General features: G+C 52.0%; 1 protein-coding gene across 3 annotated transcripts in view; it reads left to right on the top strand.

Annotated features, from left to right (window-relative positions):
• Positions 1 to 21055, top strand: part of Phc2 (polyhomeotic homolog 2) — a 99559-nt gene that overhangs the window by 42370 nt on the left and 36134 nt on the right. The window contains exons 2-7 of one of the 3 annotated variants that reach the window (XM_038334177.2): positions 5167 to 5391; positions 7996 to 8157; positions 9163 to 9240; positions 9659 to 9823; positions 11256 to 11408; positions 12386 to 12698. In XM_038334177.2, coding sequence (XP_038190105.1) covers positions 5218 to 5391; positions 7996 to 8157; positions 9163 to 9240; positions 9659 to 9823; positions 11256 to 11408; positions 12386 to 12698 — 1045 coding nt within the window. In that variant the 5' untranslated portion in view covers positions 5167 to 5217. Of the gene's footprint in view, positions 1 to 5166; positions 5392 to 7995; positions 8158 to 9162; positions 9241 to 9658; positions 9824 to 11255; positions 11409 to 12385; positions 12699 to 21055 lie in introns of those variants that run through there. The other 2 variants (XM_038334181.2, XM_038334182.2) reach the window with 2 other exon arrangements.

Genomic DNA, 21055 nt, shown 5'->3' with positions numbered 1-21055 from the left:
TAAGGTACCAGGACATAGGCAGGCCCCGTCAGGAAGACTGTCTGTAAGAGCGTGTACACTGTTGTGTTCTCCTATGAAACCATTGTTTGCGTTTCTAGAATAGGGGGTCTTCTTCACATTTGTCTTTGTTGCCTTTCACCAACTCTCTTGCTTTATTTTCCTTGATCACCTGCCCCCCACGTGTGTATGTGCTCATGTGTATCTGCGTGCATGCATCTGGAGGCCAGATGTTCATACCAGGTGTCTTCCTTGATTGCTTTTCCACTTTATTTTCTAAGACAGGTTCTCTCACTGGTTTGACTAGACAGCTGGCCAGTAAACCCCGGGATCCTACCGCCTCTGTACCCCGCCACCTATTGCTGGGGTGCCCAGTGCACGCAGATGCATCCAGCCTTTTAGGTTCTGGGGTTCAACTTCTGGTCCTCATGCTAACCCACTGAGCCATCTCCCCAATCCTCTTTACCCCAGTTTCTGAGAGACAGGGCAGGTGGCTGAGGATGGGGGCCAGGAGGGAGCCGTGAGGTTTGAGCTCCCAGTGTCTCCGTGACTTCACACTGCTCTCAGAGCGCTGTGCAGGGTGGCGGTGCAGACGTTCCTGCTGCCACTCGGAGGCTGAAGGAGGTCTTCTCCAGCTCCCTCAGTCTAGACAGCTGAATTCTCTCTTAATGTCCTCTCCCTCAAGGAGAGGGACCCAAGATGAACCCTCCATGCTGTCTTTTCAGACTCAGCGCATAAAGCCGATATGCTGACCCTGGGAGCAGCCATGATGGGCTCACTAGCCCTCTCCCTTCCTGTCAAGCCCTAATTCCATTAGCAAGCCTCGCTCCACTGGACCCATGGGCTCTCTAGGCTTGAGGAGCTGTGTTCAGTATCTTTTCCCTCTGCTTCTCTGGGACGCTATCACAGCCATAATCCACAGCAAATGGATTTCCCCGACCCTGGGGACAAAGGCCTAGTGTTTGCTAGACTTGGCGGCTCCTGAAAGGACAGAACCATCAGCGTTTCTCCAGCTGCCAGGGTCTCGGGCCCTGTGGGCGGCCAAGACCTGTAATAAGATCGCTATCGAAGCCAGTTCCAGTCAGCACATCACTCAAAGTGGTCCCTTGCGGTTGGGAGGGAGGCTGACTGAGACAGGAATTGCAGCCTTGGAGCTCAGGCTCACACAGAACCACACAGTGAGTTGGAACTAGAGAAAAACAGATTTCTTGTTCTGGCTGTCAGCCATCAGAGAGACTGGCTGTGGTTCACAGTGGGAGTCCACAGGGGTGGGTGGCCTTAGAAAGAAATAAGGCAGTCATTAGGAGGAAGAAACGGGGAATGAGAGTAGGAAGTAAAAGGAAATTGAGTAGGAGTGGATAAATGTTTAAAGCCTAGGTGCTGTGAAATTTACAGATTCCGATTTCTCCTGTGGCCAGCAGGCCTTAATGAGAGTTCTCAGACAGACATGTCAGGAGCTCTGGCTAACACTCCAGGAAGCCTCCTGTTCTTCCCACCTGCCCAGAGCTGAGGCAGGAAGGAGGTGTGAGTGCGGGGAAAGGACGGCTCTGCCACACAAACCGGAGGACCAGGAGGCGGGAAGCTGCTGCCGCGCTCTTCTCTTGAATTCTTCCCCAAATTCACGACCCGAGGTTCATGAGGAGACCAGCTCATTGCTGGTTTCACCTCAGGGTGAGCTCCAGGCCCCTGGCTGAGTAGGTCCCATTACCATGGCTGGCTGGGGATGCTGTCAAGGATTCTGGAGGAGAATCTAAGCCATGTGCCCTTGAGAAAGTCATTCTGTCCTCAGAAACTAGGCCTCGGCCTTGCTTAGGAAAGCAAGGGAAATTGTGGTACTGTCTGAGTTCTTGAACTGGTTGATGGGTACACATGTATAATAATAATATCATGTATGTATTATATTCATATATGGATATAAAGAGGTTGTGTATGTAAATATCTGATGAACATTAGTAATTAGGGGTTCAGTCTAGACATCTCTGCTACTTTGCTCTGTTATGTTCTGATGTGGACTGGTCCCGGTGTCACAGTGGCTGGGTCAGATTCACCTGAAGTTGCAGGGACCTGCTTTGAAGTCACACCTGTTTAGATAAATTAGACATTGCCTTCCCATTTGTGTGTGTCTGCATCTATATTTTGAGATAGTCTTCCTCTGCAGTCCAAACTAACCCGAAACTCACCATTTAACCCTGACTGACCTTAGACTCATAGCAATCCTCCTGGCTTCTCCTCCTGAGTATGGTGATTCCAAGTGTGTGTCACCAAACCTGGCTTAAGTCCCTTTCCTACTGACTAAGCTGGGATGTTAATAACTGCCGGAAATGGTGGTCTTGAGTAGCCCTGAAGCATCTACTGTGGAGTTTAATGGGCAGCGGTACTCAGTCATCTCTGTGGATACTGTAGATACTGTAAGTTGTGATTAACTCACAAATGGCTAATGTTTGAAATGAGTTGGGATAATTCTGCAGGCAAAGCAGAAACTAAACTCACAGTGAGCAGAAGGACCCTCAGGCATGTTTGTGTGCGTGTGACATGACGGGGTGCAGGAGGCGGACCCCCAAGCAAGTGGCTTCCTGGCAGTAGTCCATTGCTAGTGTGTGACAGAGGCAAGCACCACATGTGTGAGTGGCCCTACAGCTGGGTGGCCTGGGAGAAATTTGGGTTGAATACAGAGGGGCAGGAGGACTTAGAGGAAGCCATATCCCATGCTGTTCCCCGGGACTCAGGCTGGGCTGCTGATCTGACGAGTTGGTTAAGACAACGGGAAGGAGGAAGGTGTCTAGGGGACAGGGACAGAAAAGTAACCTCAGCAGTGAGCCCAGGGCCGCAAAGCTGCAAGGTGTCCAAGGCTTTTCAGGTCTGATAATTCTGAGCCCAGTGGCTGTAGCTTGGTGGGAAGTAAGGGGCAATGGGGCTGGAGAAAGCGGAGAGATCAAGATTAGTGGGGAAGGGCTCATTAGTGGGCTGAGACCTGGGCAGGATCCATTCAAAAGGGAAAAGCAGGGATGGGGAACATGCTTTATCTGAGAGAGCACAGTGAGATGAGCATGTGCAGACCCAGGACACAGGACAGGATGCAGCTGCAGAGGAGTGGGTAAGAAGGGCGAGTGTGAGCACAGATGTAACAGGGCTGGGAGCAAAGCCAAGTGAGACAGAGGAGCTGGACATAAGAACCTACAAGCAAGACGAACAGCGAAGGTGTGAGCACTGACCAGCAATGGCAGGAGACAGCTGTGTCCCCTGGTGGCTAAGGGCTTGGGAGCCATGCTGTTCTCACTGGCCCCACTTCCACAGAGGAATAGTGCTAGCATTTGTCCACAGGCCTGAGAACACACTCTACAGCACCTGTTCAACCAAAAGCAGAGACGAGAAGCTAAACCCAGGACCTGGGCATCCTCTCCTCCCCAGTGTCTGCCTGTTTCTCATTTGTCTTCTTGCAAATGCTTCAGCTAAGATGTCTTAAGGGTGTGAGCTGAATCCAAGTTTTGGTCAACATTTAGGAAAAGGGAGACGAGGACCCTGTTGGGCAGCCCATGTTTGGAGAAAGCTGTCATTCACTGGTTTATTTGAGATCACAGTAGCGGGCTGGAGATAAGGGAGATGAGGAGACAGACGGCTCAGCAGGGGAAGCATCATGACTCGAGCTCAGATCCCTAGGACCTGTACAAATGCCTGCCTGTAACTTGCCACGTTGTGGGACAGAGAGACAGGGAATTCGTGGAGCAATCTGGCTAGTCAAACTAGCCAAACAGTGAGAGCCTTTGCCTCGATATGTATGGTGAAGAGAAATGAAGAAGACACCCAACATCACCCTTGGACCTCCATATCCCGGAACACAACAAGCATGCATGTAGGGCCACCACACACATGCATCCACAAATTAAATTTAAAAAAAAAAAAAAACAAAAAACGAAATTTTAAGTTACATTTGACAGCTGGTTTTTCAGTCTCTGCAAGGCCGGGGACAGTGCTTTGTGCTGCTTTTCATCAGCCTGGTTTCTTGTTCCTGGAACACAGATAAGATGGATCTCGACAGAGCCAGGCACTGGAGCTCCGTCCGCACTGATTTAGCTATACCATTGACCCTTGCAGCTCCCTCATCATCACCCACAAGCGATCTTAATGAGTGAGCAGCCCTAGCGAAGCCTGGCTCCAGTTTAGGTCAGGGTAGAGGAATTCACAGACAAGGGCCCCTCGGCAGTAAAAACAGAAGAATCTGCTCGGTGACCCAGATCACAGGCACAGTTTGCAGACAGGCATTTGGCCTTTGGAAAAAAGACAAAACAAAGTAACTACTTCTGTCATCTCCTCACCTCTGATTCGTTCCTTCTCTCACTCTGTTCTCTAGAGGGTTTTCAGCTCTCCTCTTTCACACCTGAGCTGTGTGTACCTGCTGTAAATTCCGGTGTTCACTTTATCAATCCCAAAGACCAAGAGGTTGGTGGGTGTGGGGTGGACCCTACCATGGAGAACACACCAGAAATCCTCCCCCATTACTAGTTTTATCTCTTCTGGCAGATGGCACATGCCCTAGGCTTTAGACAAGACACACCCAATTTCAAAATCCCCTAAAAGACCCAGCCTGGCCCTCTTCTTCTGGGTGCCAGTGGGACTCGAAGCCTCAGTTCAGAGCCACACAAGGGCTGCATGCACAGAATCCCAGCACTGAGAAGGTGGAGACAGGAGGACTGCAAGTTTGAGACCAGCAGGGGGCTGCCTATAGAGAGTCTATCTCTAAAAGTCAAACCAAAATAAAACAAAAACCCTGAGTTCATTAGCGGCCGTGGCAGTCGCTTGGAAAGCTGGTGTGTGTCTGGCCAGTCTCGCTTGCTTATCCTCAGGAGGACAGTTCTCCGGCTGCCCACCCAAATGGCTAAGTTCCTTACACAAATGCATGTGCCTACGTAACCCTCCCATGTGTTTTAAATAAGCTCTAGATGTCTTATACAACCTAACAAGATAGAAATTCTAAGTAGGCTCACTGCGTTATTTGGAGACTAACAAGAGAAGGGTTCGTGTGTTTCATTCAAACAGTTTTTTTTTCCCAAGTGTTTTCCATCCAAGGTGACTGAAGTCACAGATTCAGAAGCCCGGGGCACGGAGGGCCAGATGCTTGTGCACGTGTAACGGACATTTGCTAACTTCCCATTCCCTTTCCTTCCTCCCTAGTGTCCACCTGTTCTTCTACCACCTGAGCACCCTGACTGCCCCTCATAGACCATGGAGAATGAGCTGCCAGTCCCCCACACATCCAGTCGTGCCGGTGTCACCAGCAACACCGGCGGGACCAGTAATAGCAGCGGTTGCAGCAGCAGCAGCGGTGGTGGCAGTGGCCGCCCCCCTGCACCCCAGATTTCTGTGTACAGTGGTATTCCTGACCGGCAGACTGTGCAGGTAAAATCCTAATTATCCTGGGATTGTGTCCCTTCGTCGACAAGGCTGCCCAGAAGGAGTGCTGGAATGGTCTGGTGGGATAGCCAGGACAGTTCCAGAATGGGCAGAGGGAGTGGGCCAGTGGATACAGACATGTGCCTGATTAAAAAGGGGGAAGTGATGTTAGATGGGTCCAACACAGGAAGCCGAGAGAGAACTTAGATCAGAAGAGCCTGTCTCCCCGAGGGATGGTGACGGTGTTGTCTGTAGAGAACAGGAGTATAAAGGCATTGAGGGCAGACAAGTAAAGCAAAGCAACGTGACTGGGAGCCACTCAGCCGAAAGCCAGGGGGCCGTCTAAGTGGCCATTTCCCCTTAAGGAAACTGTAGCGCCAATGTTTCTGGGGGGATGGAGACAGGTGGATCCTCGGAGCTCAATGGCCAGCCACCTAGCCTAACCAGTGAGCTCCAGAAGTGAGAGACCCTGATTCAGAAGGGGAGAAGATGGTTGGGAGTGAGCCAGGGTGTCACCTGACATTGACCTCAAGTCTCCACATACACAGTCACATGTGCGTGTGCACACGGACACCACATGTACACAATACACACACTTACACACACAAAACACACACTCACACATACACACACGGACCTGCATGCCCACCCTACAGAACACATGCACATAAACACACATGCACCTGCACACACACATAATACACAATACATGCGCATATACACAATACACACACACTCACATATACACAACACTTGCACAGCACACACTCACATACACAGCACACACAACACTCATACACACACATACATATGCTCACACACATACACACACATTTAAGATTTTCAAAGACAGGTGACCCCAAACAATCCTTAGTCTTTGAGGCTCTATCACCTCTTCCCTGAAGTTTTCCAAGTGCTATCTGTGAGACCCACCAGGGAGCTAGACACAGTCCCAAAATGTGGCTGTGATCATGTATGCCACCTGTTACGTCATGTGCCTGACACTAGCTTACATATCTATCTTTGTTGTTTTTTTGTTTTGTTTTGTTTTGTTTTTTTGTTTTGTTTTGTTTTTCGAGACAGGGTTTCTCTGCAGCTTTAGAGCCTGTCCTGGAGCTAGCTCTTGTAGACCAGGCTGGTCTCGAACTCACCTTTGTTGTTATTTTGAGACAGGTTCTCACTCAGTATCCCAGACTGGCCTGGAACTCACTATTCAGCCCAGGCTGCCTAGAATTCATAGTGATCCTCCTGCCTCAGCCTCTCAAAGCTGGGATTACAGGCACGAACCACCGTGGCGGACCACATATATCTTCATATAAGAATGGCTGTAGTTAGGCACAGGTTCACGCTTGACAAAACGAAGTCTCAGAGGAGGTAAAGACCACCGTGATGGGGGAAGAACCTAACTCTCCAGAAACCTAACGCGGGTAGCCTTTGCCCTTTGGTGTTAGTCACGACAATTTCTATTCGGGCATCCTTGCAGCTAGGGCAGAGTAGAGAAACCACTTCTGAGAAATATTTAACTTTGCTGCTACAGTTTGAATAAACTAGACAAGCGACCTCGTGCTGCATTGGTCTTAGGTCCAGACGGGTGAGTGGGAAAGAAGCCACAGCAGAAAGTAGGAAGTCTGGGACTTCTGTTATACACCAGGTCATACTCCAGACTGTCCCCTCTCTGCTTCACACTTAATCAAGCTGCAGTTCCTGTTCCCACCCTTGTCCCCATCTCAGCCTCTTCCCCTGCCCTTCAAACCTAAGTCTTTAGCTCTAATTTTTAACATTTGGGTCAAATGTGTCCACCTCCTGTCGCTAACCAGAACTCTGGCAAAAGGCTGTTGGGGTTTCTGCTCTGATGGGTCTCTGCATTCAGCACCCAAGCAGAACCACTGGGGTTCCTCCTGACGCTAATTAAAGTCACCCTTGGTGAGGAGGAGCCAGAGAGTCTCATCTACTGCAGTGGGAAGCAGGTCTAGTGAGGAAGTAAGAACAGAATGAATCCGAGGACAGCGGGATCAAAAGGACAGAGTTCATATATCAGGGTCTCAGAGCAGGGTGCACCAAAGCAGAAGGGAATGGGGAAATGTGTGCAGCAGAGCATGGGGTTCTGGGGATCTGTGACATCCGCTTGCTAGAGCAGAACCTTCAAATCCAAGCCAAGAGCCCTGGAGCCACTTCAGAGAGATCCTCACCAGAAACCCTCTACCAGTCTGTCTGGTCAGGGGCAACCCTAGGACCAGAGATTGCGGGGGCGGAGATAGGGCCTGTGCAGGCCTCCCATGAAAGAGATGGCCAAGAAGGGAGGAAAATATCTCTGAGTGTTTTTAGTCCTGGGGCTGGCATAAGAGGCTGTGTTTCCCGCCACCGAGCGGGCTGAGTAGCAGGGTACTGGCAGCTGAGGCAAAGCGCCCCACCAGGCAGGAGCTGGAGACAGGTGTCCAGCAGATGAGACAGGCAGATGTAGAACTCTGAGAACGGCTCTGTCCCGCCTGGGGAGTGATGTGGGTCCTCGTCTGGGCAGCTGGGGTTGAGGAGGCGTGACTGCAGAGAGGACGCATTGCGTGGTCAGTTGACACTCCTGTCGTGTCCCCCCACCCACCCCACACTTCTCAGGTGATCCAGCAGGCCCTGCACAGGCAGCCCAGTACGGCTGCGCAGTACCTGCAGCAGATGTACGCGGCACAACAGCAGCACCTCATGCTGCAGACGGCGGCCTTGCAGCAGCAGCACCACCTCAGCAGTGCGCAGCTCCAGAGCCTGGCAGCAGTGCAGCAGGTGAGTGACAGGGCAACCCTGGCGCCCAGGCTAGTTTGGAAACTAGATGGTAATATGGGAGTTATACGAGAGAAAGCACTTCATATCTCCCTGCCTCCCCCGTTCCTCTCAGGGTCCTCACAAAGCCCCCAAGAAGCAGGTACTGTCCCCATATGTCCTTTAGCAGGTGAGGAACAGACACCGAGGCCTGTTGCTGGCGAGTGGAGCAGGGGCTTCTCACCTGCTGGCCCAGGAAGTGCTGGGTGAGCCCATTCGGTGACTTATCCAGCAAGCCTGCCTAGCTGCTGATGCTCTCCATCCACTGAGGGGAGACATTCGTTCACTGATGGATTCATTCCTTCACCTGACACAGCGTTTTTTTTTTTGCACCTTCTGTGTGCAATGTTAACTCAGGCAAGGATGTGGTGAACCCTTGTAGTGCAAGAAAGCAAGCCCTTTGTCTGCACTGCAAAGAGAGTGGCCTGCAGCAGGACAAGAGGCTGTCCCTCCATCAGATAGGAGGGAAGCTCTCTCTGCTGAAGTAACACTGTGGGTGACACTTCTGTCCTGGAAGCTGTTGGCCAGAGGAGAGGGACAGGTTGTATGCGCCAGTGCACAAAACTCTCACGTGGTGCCATGGACCTCATGAGATGGAGTGGGTGGGATGGAGAGACAGAGAGCTGGAGTTGGTTGCTGGGCACTGGTGATAGCCAACCATCAGGGTGCCAGTGCTCTCAGTGGCTCCTCCCGGTAGATTTGGTTATTACTGGTTGTTTATGAGAAAAAATGGTCAGGACCATGCTGAAAGCCATGTGGATGAGGGAAAAGGGGTCGGGACCATGCCTAAGGCCCATAGGATGAGGGAAAAGGGGTTAGGACCATGCCTAAGGCCATGTGGATGAGGAAAATGGGGTTAGGCCCTAGGGGCTTCTCCCCTGACCACTATCCAGAGCACTTCCTGGAAAATAAGGACCCATGAATGACTAAGGTAGAAGACACTGGTGACCAGAGTTTGTTCTTTTCCAGGCAAGCCTGGTGGCCAGCAGACAAGGAAGCACTTCCGGCAGCAGTGTGTCCTCACAGGCTCCCACCCAATCTCCTTCAGTGAGTAGGCCATGAGAATGGCAGGCAGAGTCCACACCCATAGACTGGCTCCCGCCTAAGACACTCCCTGCTCCTGGATCTAGTTGAGGGGGATCCTTAGCCACGTAGGGTCACAGCTGGAATCTGTTGTTCTTATCAGGAAAAAAATCCACGTGCCCTTTGTGGCTCTGATATTAGCACCCATGATCCTCCTGATGCCCGGGCTCTGTTGCTAACTCTGTGCTTGCACCATAGGGTCCTCCCTGCAGCTGTGCATCTCAGCCAGCTGTGGGGCAGAGTCAGGAACAGAGCCGGAAGGAGGAACTGGTCCTGAAGGGTGCAGCATAGGCCGTGGAACAGAAGACGAGGGAGACCAGAAACAGAGGGGACACATTGCCCCAGGCCTTCTGTTTCCTAATGTGCACGTCTTTCTCATCAGCTCAACCTGGCAGCATCTCCTGCCACGGCCCAGCTCATCAACCGGGCGCAGAGCGTCAATTCAGCCACAGCCTCGGGCCTCGCCCAGCAGGCCGTGCTCTTAGGCAACACGTCCACTCCTGCCCTGACTGCCAGCCAAGCACAGATGTACCTCAGAGCTCAGATGGTGAGCATGTGCAGCCTGGGTGTGCTCCTGGGTGGGGACACGGTCGGGGAAAGGGGAGCTGGGAGAGTAGAGACGGGAGCGGAGAATGCTGGGAACCAGGAGCACGAGGAAGAGGACGGAAGAAGCCCAAAGGCTGAGTGGGAGGCCATAGGGCTCAGGAAGGGTCAGATCCAAGACGGAGCCAGGGAAAGTCACCCGTGGTGCCTTGCTTCCCTCCTCTTCTCAGAACTAGCTAGGTAGATGGTGCAGGATGCGTGCCTGGAACGCAAAGATGAGGAGACACAGGTGCTAGCTGAGCTGCCCCACAGAGGTGGGCTGTCTCCCATGACAGTCCTCTAACTTGGGGCCTCTCAGCTTGCCCCACTCTAGTTAGGGCCAGGTGAGCTTATTTGTGCAGAACATACCAGGGCTGGCACGGGCATGCCTGCAATCGCACCTTCATACCTGCCCCTAAGGAGTCCTTAGGTCTGACAACAGCAGACTGAGAAGCAACCACGTAAACGGGGTGGTCTCTGATTGACAAGTCCTAGCTCATGCTCCCCATGCCAAAGAATGAGTTCTGGACACATCATTCTGAAGACAGTGCGGCCCCGCCCTGCCTTTGCTGTTCTGGCCTGAGCATCACGCTCGGAGCTTTTCCAGTCTTGTTGCCATGCATTTCTTCCTGGTCTCAAGCCTGGCACTGCAGGCACTTTCCCCTCGCCAGGCAACGCCTCCGACAGCAGCCGATAGACTTCTGTGTCCCCAGCCAACTGGCAGCCACACTTGACTTTACTCAGTGCCCCACTGGGGTCCTGATGCCCATCTGCTGTCCCCTAAGCACAGAATATACACAGAGGGAATGATCCAGGAGCTGTCCCCCATTGAGCTGAAGGGAAGGTTTCCTGCCCAGGCACGAGCTTTTCCACGTGTATGCAGAGACAGCCACACCGAGGTCAAGGTGCCAGCCAGGGATGGCTCATTCACCTGCACCCCTCCAGATGAGGTGCAGTCACCATAGCTCCAGGCCACCTCCTTCCCCTGCTGTTGTGGCTTCTAGACTCCCCCACCTCCACCCCGGCTGAATCAAAAAAAAAATTTGACTAGAAAGTGATCACTACACATACCTGATTTAATTCTTGTTCTGACGCAGCCCCGGAGTCAGAGGTAGCTTAGACCTGGGAAATGGGCCTGTGGCAGCTGCCCACATTCCTACTCACCAGGATGTTGAGGAGATGGTGACTTGAGGGTCCCTCCGAATGAGGTCCTCACAGAGGGCTCTTGCACCCCATCCGCCCACAGTCTGGCTCGGTTCGTCACACCCCAAGCCTTTTAAGATGTCCAGTTTCCCTGGGCTTCCTGCCTTCACACCTGCTCCCTGGCTAAACTACTCTGCCCTGTGGCTGAGCCCACGCTGGGCAGGTAAAAGGCGCCTCACTTCCTGTGATTCCAGGCCCAGCCAGGTAACTTGGTGCAGGTAGCTAGGAGCCTAGGCCGCACTGTTCCTTTGTCCCCTCAGCTCATCTTCACGCCCACGGCCACCGTCGCTACTGTACAGCCTGAGCTCGGCACTGGCTCCCCCGCTCGGCCCCCTACCCCTGCCCAGGTGAGGATCCCGGACTTGCGGGAGGGAAGGCGGGTGGGCAGATCTTAGGGGCGTAGGAGGTTGGCTACAGGTAGCCTTGGGGGTGCTGGGAGTGGTGGGACTCTTCTAGGAAGTAGATTAAAAAAACAAAACGAAACCTGGACTCACGCTTCAGTTCCCTTCCAGCTGGCCTCAGCACCTCTTGACTCTGCCTTGGCCCCTCTGAATAAATATAGTTAGACAGCAGAGGGCAGTGTGCTGAGGCGGTCAGGTGGGGATTGGGAGCAGGGGCACGCTGAGAGAAGGAATGGGATGGGTCCTGGCCTCCTACCTTCTGCTGCAGCACATGGGTGCTATTGCGTGTAGAAGCCTGTGGGAGCTGAGAACAGGGCTCTTACTCTGTCTCCCAACCCCATCTGCAGAATGGGGACCCGAGCTCAAGGGTTGGAGAAGCTAGGTTATGAGTCCTGCACTGCCTCCCTATGTCCAGCAGAGGGCACCAGGGACTGGGCTGAATAAATGTGCCGCTGTCTTGGAAACGCCTGGTGTTAACCTGGTTGTGAGGACAAGCTGGTCCTTTGCTTGCCTGCCATTTTTGTTCTGGCTTTTTCCGTATCATGCCTCACCTTAGTAGTGTGCAGTCAATTCTGACCGAATCGGGAGGAGGGACAGTACCAGCAGGAGTGATGTTGGCCCCCGAGCCCCTGTCCGCCAGCCGCAGCGGGGCAGAATTCAGTTCTGATCACTAGCCATACTTCCTGTGTTCTTTATAAACTCCACCTGCTCCTGGTTCCTCCTTCAGCCCCTAACTACCCCCAAACCCCGTGTGCTTCCCTGTCTGCTGTGTTTTTCTGTCTCTGTCTCTCTCCTGGTCTCTCCTTTTACAACCCCCTTTGGTGTTTGGCTAGTCCTGGATCCACCCTAACTTCCTCTTGCTTGTATGTTGATATTGCTCCTACCTGTATTCTCTGGACTCTCACAGGCCCCTCTTTTTTCAGGTACAGAACCTGACCCTACGAACACAGCAGACACCAGCGGCAGCAGCCTCCGGCCCTACCCCCACCCAGCCTGTTCTGCCCAGCTTGGCCCTGAAACCCACAGCCAGCAGTAGCCAGTCTCTACCTGCCCCACCACAGGGCAGGAACACGGCTCAGGGTTCCCCTGCTGGTGCCAAGCCTGGTATAACTGACTGTGTGACAGAGCCACTCAAGAAAGGAGATGGTGGCAGCAGCGTGCCAGGGAACATAGACGGCCGGCCTGGGCTCGGCCGGACAGTTTCTGCTGTGGCTTCTCACCCCCTCATTGCACCAGGTAAGGCCCCAGGAAGATGAAATCTGGGTTGTGGATCAAGAGGACTGTCTAAACCTTCCTTCCTGTGTGTGCGTTAGGGCACCAGCCTCTCCCCTGTCCTCTTCCAATCCTGGGGTGTTTGCCAACTCCAAGCTCCATTTGTGCTTAGTCTGACTTTAAGGAATGAAACCACATCGTTAAGGAGAAGCCAGGCCTTCTTCTCAGTGACCCAACCCCAGCTCTGGGAGCCAGTAACAGTCTTAGCCCTGACTGGGTGGGGACTGGGAGTTGGACTATTTTAAGATCCCCAAAATTAGTGAAAGGGACGTGGCTGGCCAGAGCTTGTGAGAGCCACATGGGCAGATGGGACACAGGAAGCTGACTTTCTCATCCCTCAGCAGACCTCAGCTAACTAACGTGTGGCAGGCATGCCCCCTCTTCTGAGTGTGCGAGGCCAGGGAGGTCAGGGAGGGTAGCACTGTGGCCAGTTCTGGGTCTAAGTGGGAGTGGAGGGACCACCTTGCCTGGAGGAAAGGAGCTGGGAAAAGCTTGCCCTACGCTTGAGAGTAAATCTAGAAGACTAAAAACCAGATGAGCTGATTGTTTGTGGAACACACTCTGCAAGTGGGAAGGAATCTGTGGACTCAGGCTAGCCTCCTTCCCTGCCCACTGGACCTCCCGGCACTGACTGTTACACTCAGTCTTTATGAGAAAACCCGCCAAGAACCTGGAAGCAAACTCTCCAGTCTAAGGAACAGGAGCAAACTATTTGACCACAGGAACAAATATAGCAGGGACCACACCACTTGGATTAAAGACAGTCCTTGTGGTCAACTCCTTGAGAAAGCCACTGTCCCTCATCCTCACCCCACACCACTTAGAATCCAATAGAATTCACTTGGCTTTTGAAGTTTTCTTTATAATGTGTCACTAGATTAAAACCAAGGTGGGCAGAACTGGGGTGTCACTTGGTGGTATAACACTTACCTACAATGTGTGAGACCCTGGCTTTGATCCCCACTGTCACCAAAAAGGAAAGAAAAAAATAGGTCAAAGTATGATTTCTTACATAAGAGAGAATACAGTTCAAAGGAGGAGCCAGATCCACGAGCAAATCCATTCAGGTTTTTAATCCACTGTAGGTGCGGCAGGCAGCTACTCACTGACGGCCTGGATGGGTCTGAGGTGCTGTCGCTCAGGCAAAGCAGCACCTGAGTCTTTTTATGTAAGCCCAGGCCAGCCTGGAACATTCGATCTTTCAGTGCCAGCCTCACAAGTACTGGGTTACAGGTATGCGCCAGCATGCCCCACTGGAACCTGGGTCTTGAAGCGTGAGTCGCAGTAGCACAGAGGGTCAAGTAGGGATGGGCATCCCAGGCGGGCAGAAGGAAGCTCGGGCCAAGCGCAGCAGCGCCAGTCATTTCTCCACCTTTCAGAGACTTCAGAAGTCACCCAGGGCGCAGGACAGAGTAACTGCCTGGCAAAGGTCCTGGCTGAGCTGAGGAGGGCGCCCCCTGCAGAGGTCGGCGGTTCCCAGCCTTCCTCCTGTCTGGCACTGCCTTTTCCCAGATGGCCCTAGTCTTGTTCTTTGATGAAAAAAGAAAATGAGATTCTGGTGGGCCCAGATAAGGGGGAGCCACCTAGGTTGAGAACATGAGGGTGGAACTAGGGCCCCAAAGCTCCTCTTAAAAGTATTTTTTTTAAAAAAAAAAAAAAAAAGAAAGGCAAGTGGATACTTTTTGGCGGGCCCCGCCAAGGTATGCCACTAACCAAACACACCACACACAACAGAGTTAGGGCAAGAGGCTTTTTGGGGGAGGGGTAGAGCGAAAAGCAGTGTCAGAGTAGGGACATGAGCGAGGCAGGCAGACGGACAGACAGAACAGGGAAGAGGAACAAGAGACAGAGAGCCAGAGAAGCAAGAGAGCGAGCTGTGCATGGCAGACACTTTGAAGGAGCACGCACAGCGCAGAGCAGCTGGCAGTGATGGCGTGATCGCCTCGGCAGCTGAGGCAGGCTGCTCTGCAGCAAGACGAACACCTCCTCCTCTTTTGAATTTCAACTACATTTTAAAAAAATTCTTATTGACTTTTTTTAATATAATATATTGATCATCTCTTCCCCTCCCCAAATTGCTCCCAGATCCTCCCCACCCACCTCCAACCCACCCAACTTCTCTCTCTCCCTCTCAAAAACACAAACAAGAAAATCCAAGCAAACAAAACCAAAAGCAAAACAAGAAACACATGTCAAAAACGGAAATCAAAATATATATGCTAAAGACCAATAAGACAAAAAAACAATGCCCAAACAAAACAAAATGAGATAAAAATTCTACAAAAATACCATTGACTTTGTTTTGTATTGGCCAACAACTCTGGGACATGGGACCTATCCTAAAGAGTGGTTAATATACCCAGTGAAACTCCACTGGGGAAGACTGGTGCTTCCTTTGCTCTCGGGTATAGTTGCTTCTTGGTTAGGGGTGGGAGCCCAGGTCATTTTCCCCTCTGCTCACTAGGACCCTGTCTGGCTTGAACCTGTGCAGGCCTGTGCATGTTACCACAGTCTTTGCGAGTTCATATACACATCAGCTCTGTTGTGTCTAGGAGACACTGTTTCCTTGGAGTTATAGCCATCACCTCTGGTTCTAACAATCTTTCTGCCTCCTTTCCCAAAAGGATCCCTGAGCCTTGAGGGGAGGGGGGGGTCAAAGCCCCCCTTCTAAGTTCCAAAGCTGGAGCAATCTCCGGACCCAGGACCTTGGGAATCCCATTCTGGCCCAGGCCAAGTGTAGCTTCTCCCTAAATTGAAACCAGCCCGAAATTCTAAGGGTTGTTCGCAACAAGGAAGTTCTTGAGCATCTCTGAAGGCTGCTGGCATCTCTGGGATCTCTAGGAAGTTGGACAGAGAGAAAGGACAGATCCTCAGGGGCCATCTGTCCTGTGGTAGAGAACATGCCAGGCAGTTCTCTCTACCTTTAAGAGAGTCCTTTCTTGGTACTGGAGATGGGAAATCTGAGGCCCAGGGAGGTCTCCCCCAAAACTTACTCTGTATAGCACTCGAAGTCACTCAGGTGGTCAGTGTGGGTTGGCTCCCACTCCACAGCCACTGTCCTCAGCTGCACACAAGTCATCAAGTGCCACCCTGGGTTCTTTCCGTGATTTGGTGCCTCCTTGCCTTTCTCTCCCCAGCTCAAAGAGCCTGCGGGTTCTAAGACTGGGGTCTGTAGAGCCAAAGTGGCCAGCTCTCTGTTCTTGAGCCCTGGACAGGTAAAGAACAGAGAACCGCAGGCTTTGTGGGTCACAGGCCTAGGTGTGATGGAGCCTGACGGTGTGGGCTTTGATGCCGAGCAGAGGCCAGTGGCCCCACAGAACCTTCCGTGCAGCAGCTGTGTGCTGAGGGACACAAAGACCCTGTCCCCAGAGACACAGATCAGTGGGCTTGGCATTGTTCCTGCCTCCCACTGTCTGGCCCATTCTTCCTTTCTCTCCCGCCCCCTCCCCTCCACAAGCCTCTCCACCCTCGACTCCCACCTCCCAAAAGGAAGGCAGCTGGGGGAGGCTTAGGAGCCTCTGGGCCTCTCTGGGCCTGTGGAACAAAAAGACTGAAATAATTCTTTCAACCTGATGGGGGGTGGGGGGCAGAGCAGAGCGGCACCTGTCAGACTACACAGTTCCTCAGGCAGAGGTGACTGCTGGCCTTCTGCCCAGCCAACCCACTGTGCAGCCATGAGGAAGGGGCAAATGAGGGAGAGCCAAGCAGGCATGCTTGTGCTTGTGAGAGAGCCCTGTACACTGGAGGGAGAGAGAGCTGCAAGCAGTCTGTTTTGTTACACCGGAGCATTTTTTTTTATAGCTGGCTGGCTAACTGCCCCAGGAGGAAAGTAGGCAGTGGAGACTTGGGGGGGGGGGGGGAAGAGTAGCAAAGAGGAATGTATCTTCCCTGGGGGTGTTTCCTCCAGAGAGGCAAGCCCTCCTGCCCCAGCTGGGACTGCTCCCACTGACAGCTGTTTGGGGGCAAAGCCCCTCCCCCATGGCAAGCTCCCTGCTGTTCCTGCTCCTGTCACCTTGGCAACCAGCTTCTTTAGGCTGTGCAAATAGAAAAGGTCCCTTATGCCCTGAAAGAGGGTGGATGGGGGAGGGGAAGCAGGGCAGGAGAGGAGAGCCTAAGATGCTGGGCCTTGGAAGGGAAGGCAAAGGGTCTGGCCCTGCCCTTCTTAGGTCTGGGAGGGACTGGAGTGTGGAGGGCAGAAGGGTCCCAGGGGCCCAGACCCTGGGGCAGCCAATACCTAAAGGAGCCTGGCCAGGGCTCTAGCTAGGAGCCTTGGTCCCTTGAGTCCTCATTCTAGATAACAAACTCCGGGCTCTAGGTAACACTCAGGCCCGGATGTGAGGAGGAAGCTGCGGGCGAAGAGAGGTGTGTGGTTATAAAGGGGAGTTGTTGGTCTCTGCGGATCCTGCATCCCCTTCAGTCGTAGCTCCAGATGCCAGGCCTTTGTTTAGTCTCCTCAACCCGCCTCAGGCCTTGGCTCAGAGAAGGAGTCTTCTGATGGGCAGGCCTGCCATGGAACTGTTTTATCACAGAGGGAGATTTCCATCTGTGGTAGGCTGGACATACTGACGCTTGCAGGTTCAAGGACTCTTGGGTCCAGTATTTTCCTCCCAAAGCAGCCGCCGAATTATACGGTCACACTGTCACTGAAAGAACGCAGTAGTCAGCTAAGCGAGCAGGTGAACCTGCTGTGCCGCTGCAGACCCAAGTGGCAGTGATTTGGATGTTAAAATCGTAGAACTGGCCTTGAAACTTCTTTCAGCTGCCCACTATAGAACCAAATTTAGATTGTGAACTCTTTCCTTGGGCTCAAGGGAAAATCCAGAACACATCTGTTAGCAGTGCGGGGGGTGGGGGGTGTACTTTGCTTAACACCCTTCACTGCATGGGTGGGCGTGAATATGTACATACACAAGTGCCTGCATATGCGTGTACATCTGGGTGTCTGTTTGCAGAGAGAGAGAGAGAGAGAGAGAGAGAGAGAGAGAGAGAGAGAGAGAGAGAGAGAGAGAACAAATCGCAGCATGTACGTGTCTCCTTTCACCCCAATGACGAGTATCCCACTCCACAAACGAAGAGGACGAGGACGTGGCTCCTGTTGGATAATCAACGGCCACCCCCAAATCATTCTTCTCTGTCTTTTCAGCTGTTGGGTTCAGCTCGGGAAATGCTCATTTGACACTTTTGTGTCCACCTCCATGCCAAACCATGTGAGTTATGGAACTGAACGAGAGCTGAAATTCTAAGAGGTTGTGACGATCTGAGCTATGTTTTGAAAATGAAATTTTCAGGCATGAAACAGAAGAGTTGCCTCAGCCAGCACTGAGGGTTACCCCAGACCAGAGTGACCCACGCAGAGAAAGCTCACCATGGACATCTGTTGTCTCACCCTCTGTACCACCCAGGTTGACACCCTCATTTTCTGGACCGACTTTCTGTTTTGCTCAAAGCCAGTTGACAGGTAGCATGCTGTTCACAGTCTTTGCTTATATGCCGTTGTCTCCTTTCTTCTCAGATATCTTCACATTGTCTTTTCTTTCCTACCTGGCCATGTAGAAGCCCCATTCCATAGTAGGACCTACTATTTCACAGTAGGACCTGCTGATGGGATAACTGTAACCATGGGACCTTTGAGACCCTGCCACACTACCCGCATACCAACTGCCATGCTTACAATGCATTTCTTATGCTGTCTGACAGCTACGGCCTAAAATACACTCTTGTCTCTTCTCCCCACCCCCACCCCCACCATGACTGACTTGACCCATGTATCTGTCATGGACCTTTGCCACTGCCCTCTCTATAGCACACCCTTTGCATTGGCCCTCTAGGGTTCCTTTCAAAGTTCTCAGCAGTCCATGGTGAGCGCTCATGGACTTCCTATGCTCACTTATGCTTGCTGGCATGTCATCTGCTCAGCCTTGGCATCTTGGGGCACCCTTTACATGCAAGAACTATGCCTCTTCCGTCAGCTTCAGAAGCCTCAGCCTTCTGCACGGGGAATGTCATTGGCAACTCCTCTCAGCTCTTGCTTGTAAGATGAGAACCCTGCTCATAGGCTCATTGTTAGGAATAAATGAAATTAAAACTATAAGAAGCATTTGAGACATTAAAAGCAATAGACAGACAACAGAGGATATTTAAGGACAGCTACCACTTCCTAGCATCTACTAAGTACTAGGCATTGAGCAAAAGAAAAAAAGAAAGAGAAAGAAAAAAGAAAAAGGTAATTATTTTTGGTGTGGTTTAAATATAATACTCTATTTGATACTAATACCTACCCTATATGATATGTCTCAAAACTGGAAGAATAGGAAGTCCAGGTCCAAAGAGGTTAAGCATTTTATCTATGATTTCATAGCTTATAGGTAGCAGAGCCAAATTTCCATCCCAAATCTGACTCTAAAACTCATGCCGGGAGCCACCCTGCAGTGCATCTTCTGCCAAGGGTAGGTGGGGCAAAACACCAGGTTTTCTTCTAATGCTCCAAGCTGTTTAGCCAGGTGACTTGTATATAGGGCATTTGGTGGTTTCACCATATAGCTGCCAAAGAGGCCTGAGGACATGGGGCCCGCTGAAAGTGTCCCTTGGCAGCAATCCTGTTTTTCACCTGATTCCCTCTTGCAGTGTGTGTGGGGGGGGGAGATATCCTTCCCTCTTCTCCCTCTGCAAACTGCTGCTGACCCAAGCCTGGAGGGAACGGAACACAAGGTCCATGTAATGTAAAAAGAGTGTCCCTGTCTCGTGCAGAGTGGAGCTGCCTGTGCTTCAGTCTCACCTGTTCCTGAAAGCAGGGTCACACGGGCCTCTCAGGAGATGAGCAGTCTTGCGCCACAGTTAGCCCCATGCTGAGAGTGCCTGTCTTCTGGGCCTCTTCCCACAGATACCCTGGGTTTTGACTATGCAGAGCTGCTCACAGTCCCCCCCTCCCCGCCCCACGCCATGTGCCTGGGTGTTGCCTGGCTAGGCCTCCCCAGTGCTGATCCTCTTCCAAAGGCTGGATTGTGCTAACCCATCTTCTGGGAAGGTGCCTGTGACCTTCCAAAGCTGACTCTTCACACTCGTGTCCTTCGTGTTCTGAACTTCTCTTCTGTCACGGCATTTGCCAAGCCGCAGAGAACTTCTGCCTGCCACCTTATCTGCTTCAGAGAGTGCCACTCTACAAGTAGGTAGAGACACTCGGCTTCCAGATATACCTCAAGCAATACAACATCAGTTTCCATTCATGTGTTCCCTCCAGGCCTCGGTCTGCAGCAGTTTGAGAAGGGAGGGGAAGAAAAGGAAATCGCCTGTATGAGACACCCAGGTATAAAAACAGGCTTTCCAGCTAAGGGGCACTTTTTGGTGAGCCCCATGAGGCACAGTGTTTTGAGGACTGCCTGGCAACCACCTCACAAGACTACCGACTGCTCTTTACTGAACTTCCAGTTTAGGGACTCTGTTCTTGGTCGATAGCACTTGCTTGTTTGGTGAACAGATGTCGGAAGTTTCTGTTAAGTTTCTAAATCTTTTTTAAAAAATATTTATTTATTTATTATGTATACAATATTCTGTCTGTTTATATGACCGCAGGCCAGAAGAGGGCACCAGACCCCATTACAGATGGTTGTGAGCCACTATGTGGTTGACTGGGAATTGAACTCAAGACCTTTGGAAGAGCAGGCAATGCTCTTAACCTCTGAGCTATCTCTCCAGCCCCAAGTTTCTAAATCTTGAAATGCAGTGGTTAAAGAAAAGATGCATCATCTCTCGCCCGTGAGCATCTTACCTTCATCACATGGTTCCACAATCTTAAGTTCTGGACACCCAGAAAAGCGAGGCGCAGGTGCAGCCTGCAGACAGGAGTGGGAAACTCCCTGGGGTCAATACTTTCCTGCATGCTTGGAGCCTTGAGATCGACAGAAGCCTGTCATTGACAAATCTTGACAGTGGATACAGCCAGGGGTGAGGGGACATGCCAGTGACTCCTCACAGGCTCCCTTCTGCCCAGGAGACCTTACTGCTCTTGTCAGTACCAACAAACTGGTTTGGAAGCTGTGAATTGGCCTGGTTGGATTGCAAGGAGGCGATGCAAGGTCAGGAGAGAAGCCAGGAAGCAGAACATCGCCAGGGGCCTCTCCTCTGACCTGGCCCTACCGAAGCTTGTATTTGGGCTTGTGTGTCCCTGTATCCACCACCAGCATCACCACACCCCTATGCCATGATAGAAAGATCTAGCGAGGCTTTCCAGAGCTATGGTTGGTGTCTCGTGGAACCAAGTGGTTGGGTTTCTCAGAAGCGATGGATTTCCCAGAAGGTCCTTAGAAAGAAATTATACAGGTTTG

This window comes from Arvicola amphibius, chromosome 6 (genome assembly GCF_903992535.2).
Source record: "Arvicola amphibius chromosome 6, mArvAmp1.2, whole genome shotgun sequence".
NCBI lineage: Eukaryota > Metazoa > Chordata > Mammalia > Rodentia > Cricetidae > Arvicola > Arvicola amphibius.
This window is presented reverse-complemented; position numbering and strand designations above follow the sequence as displayed.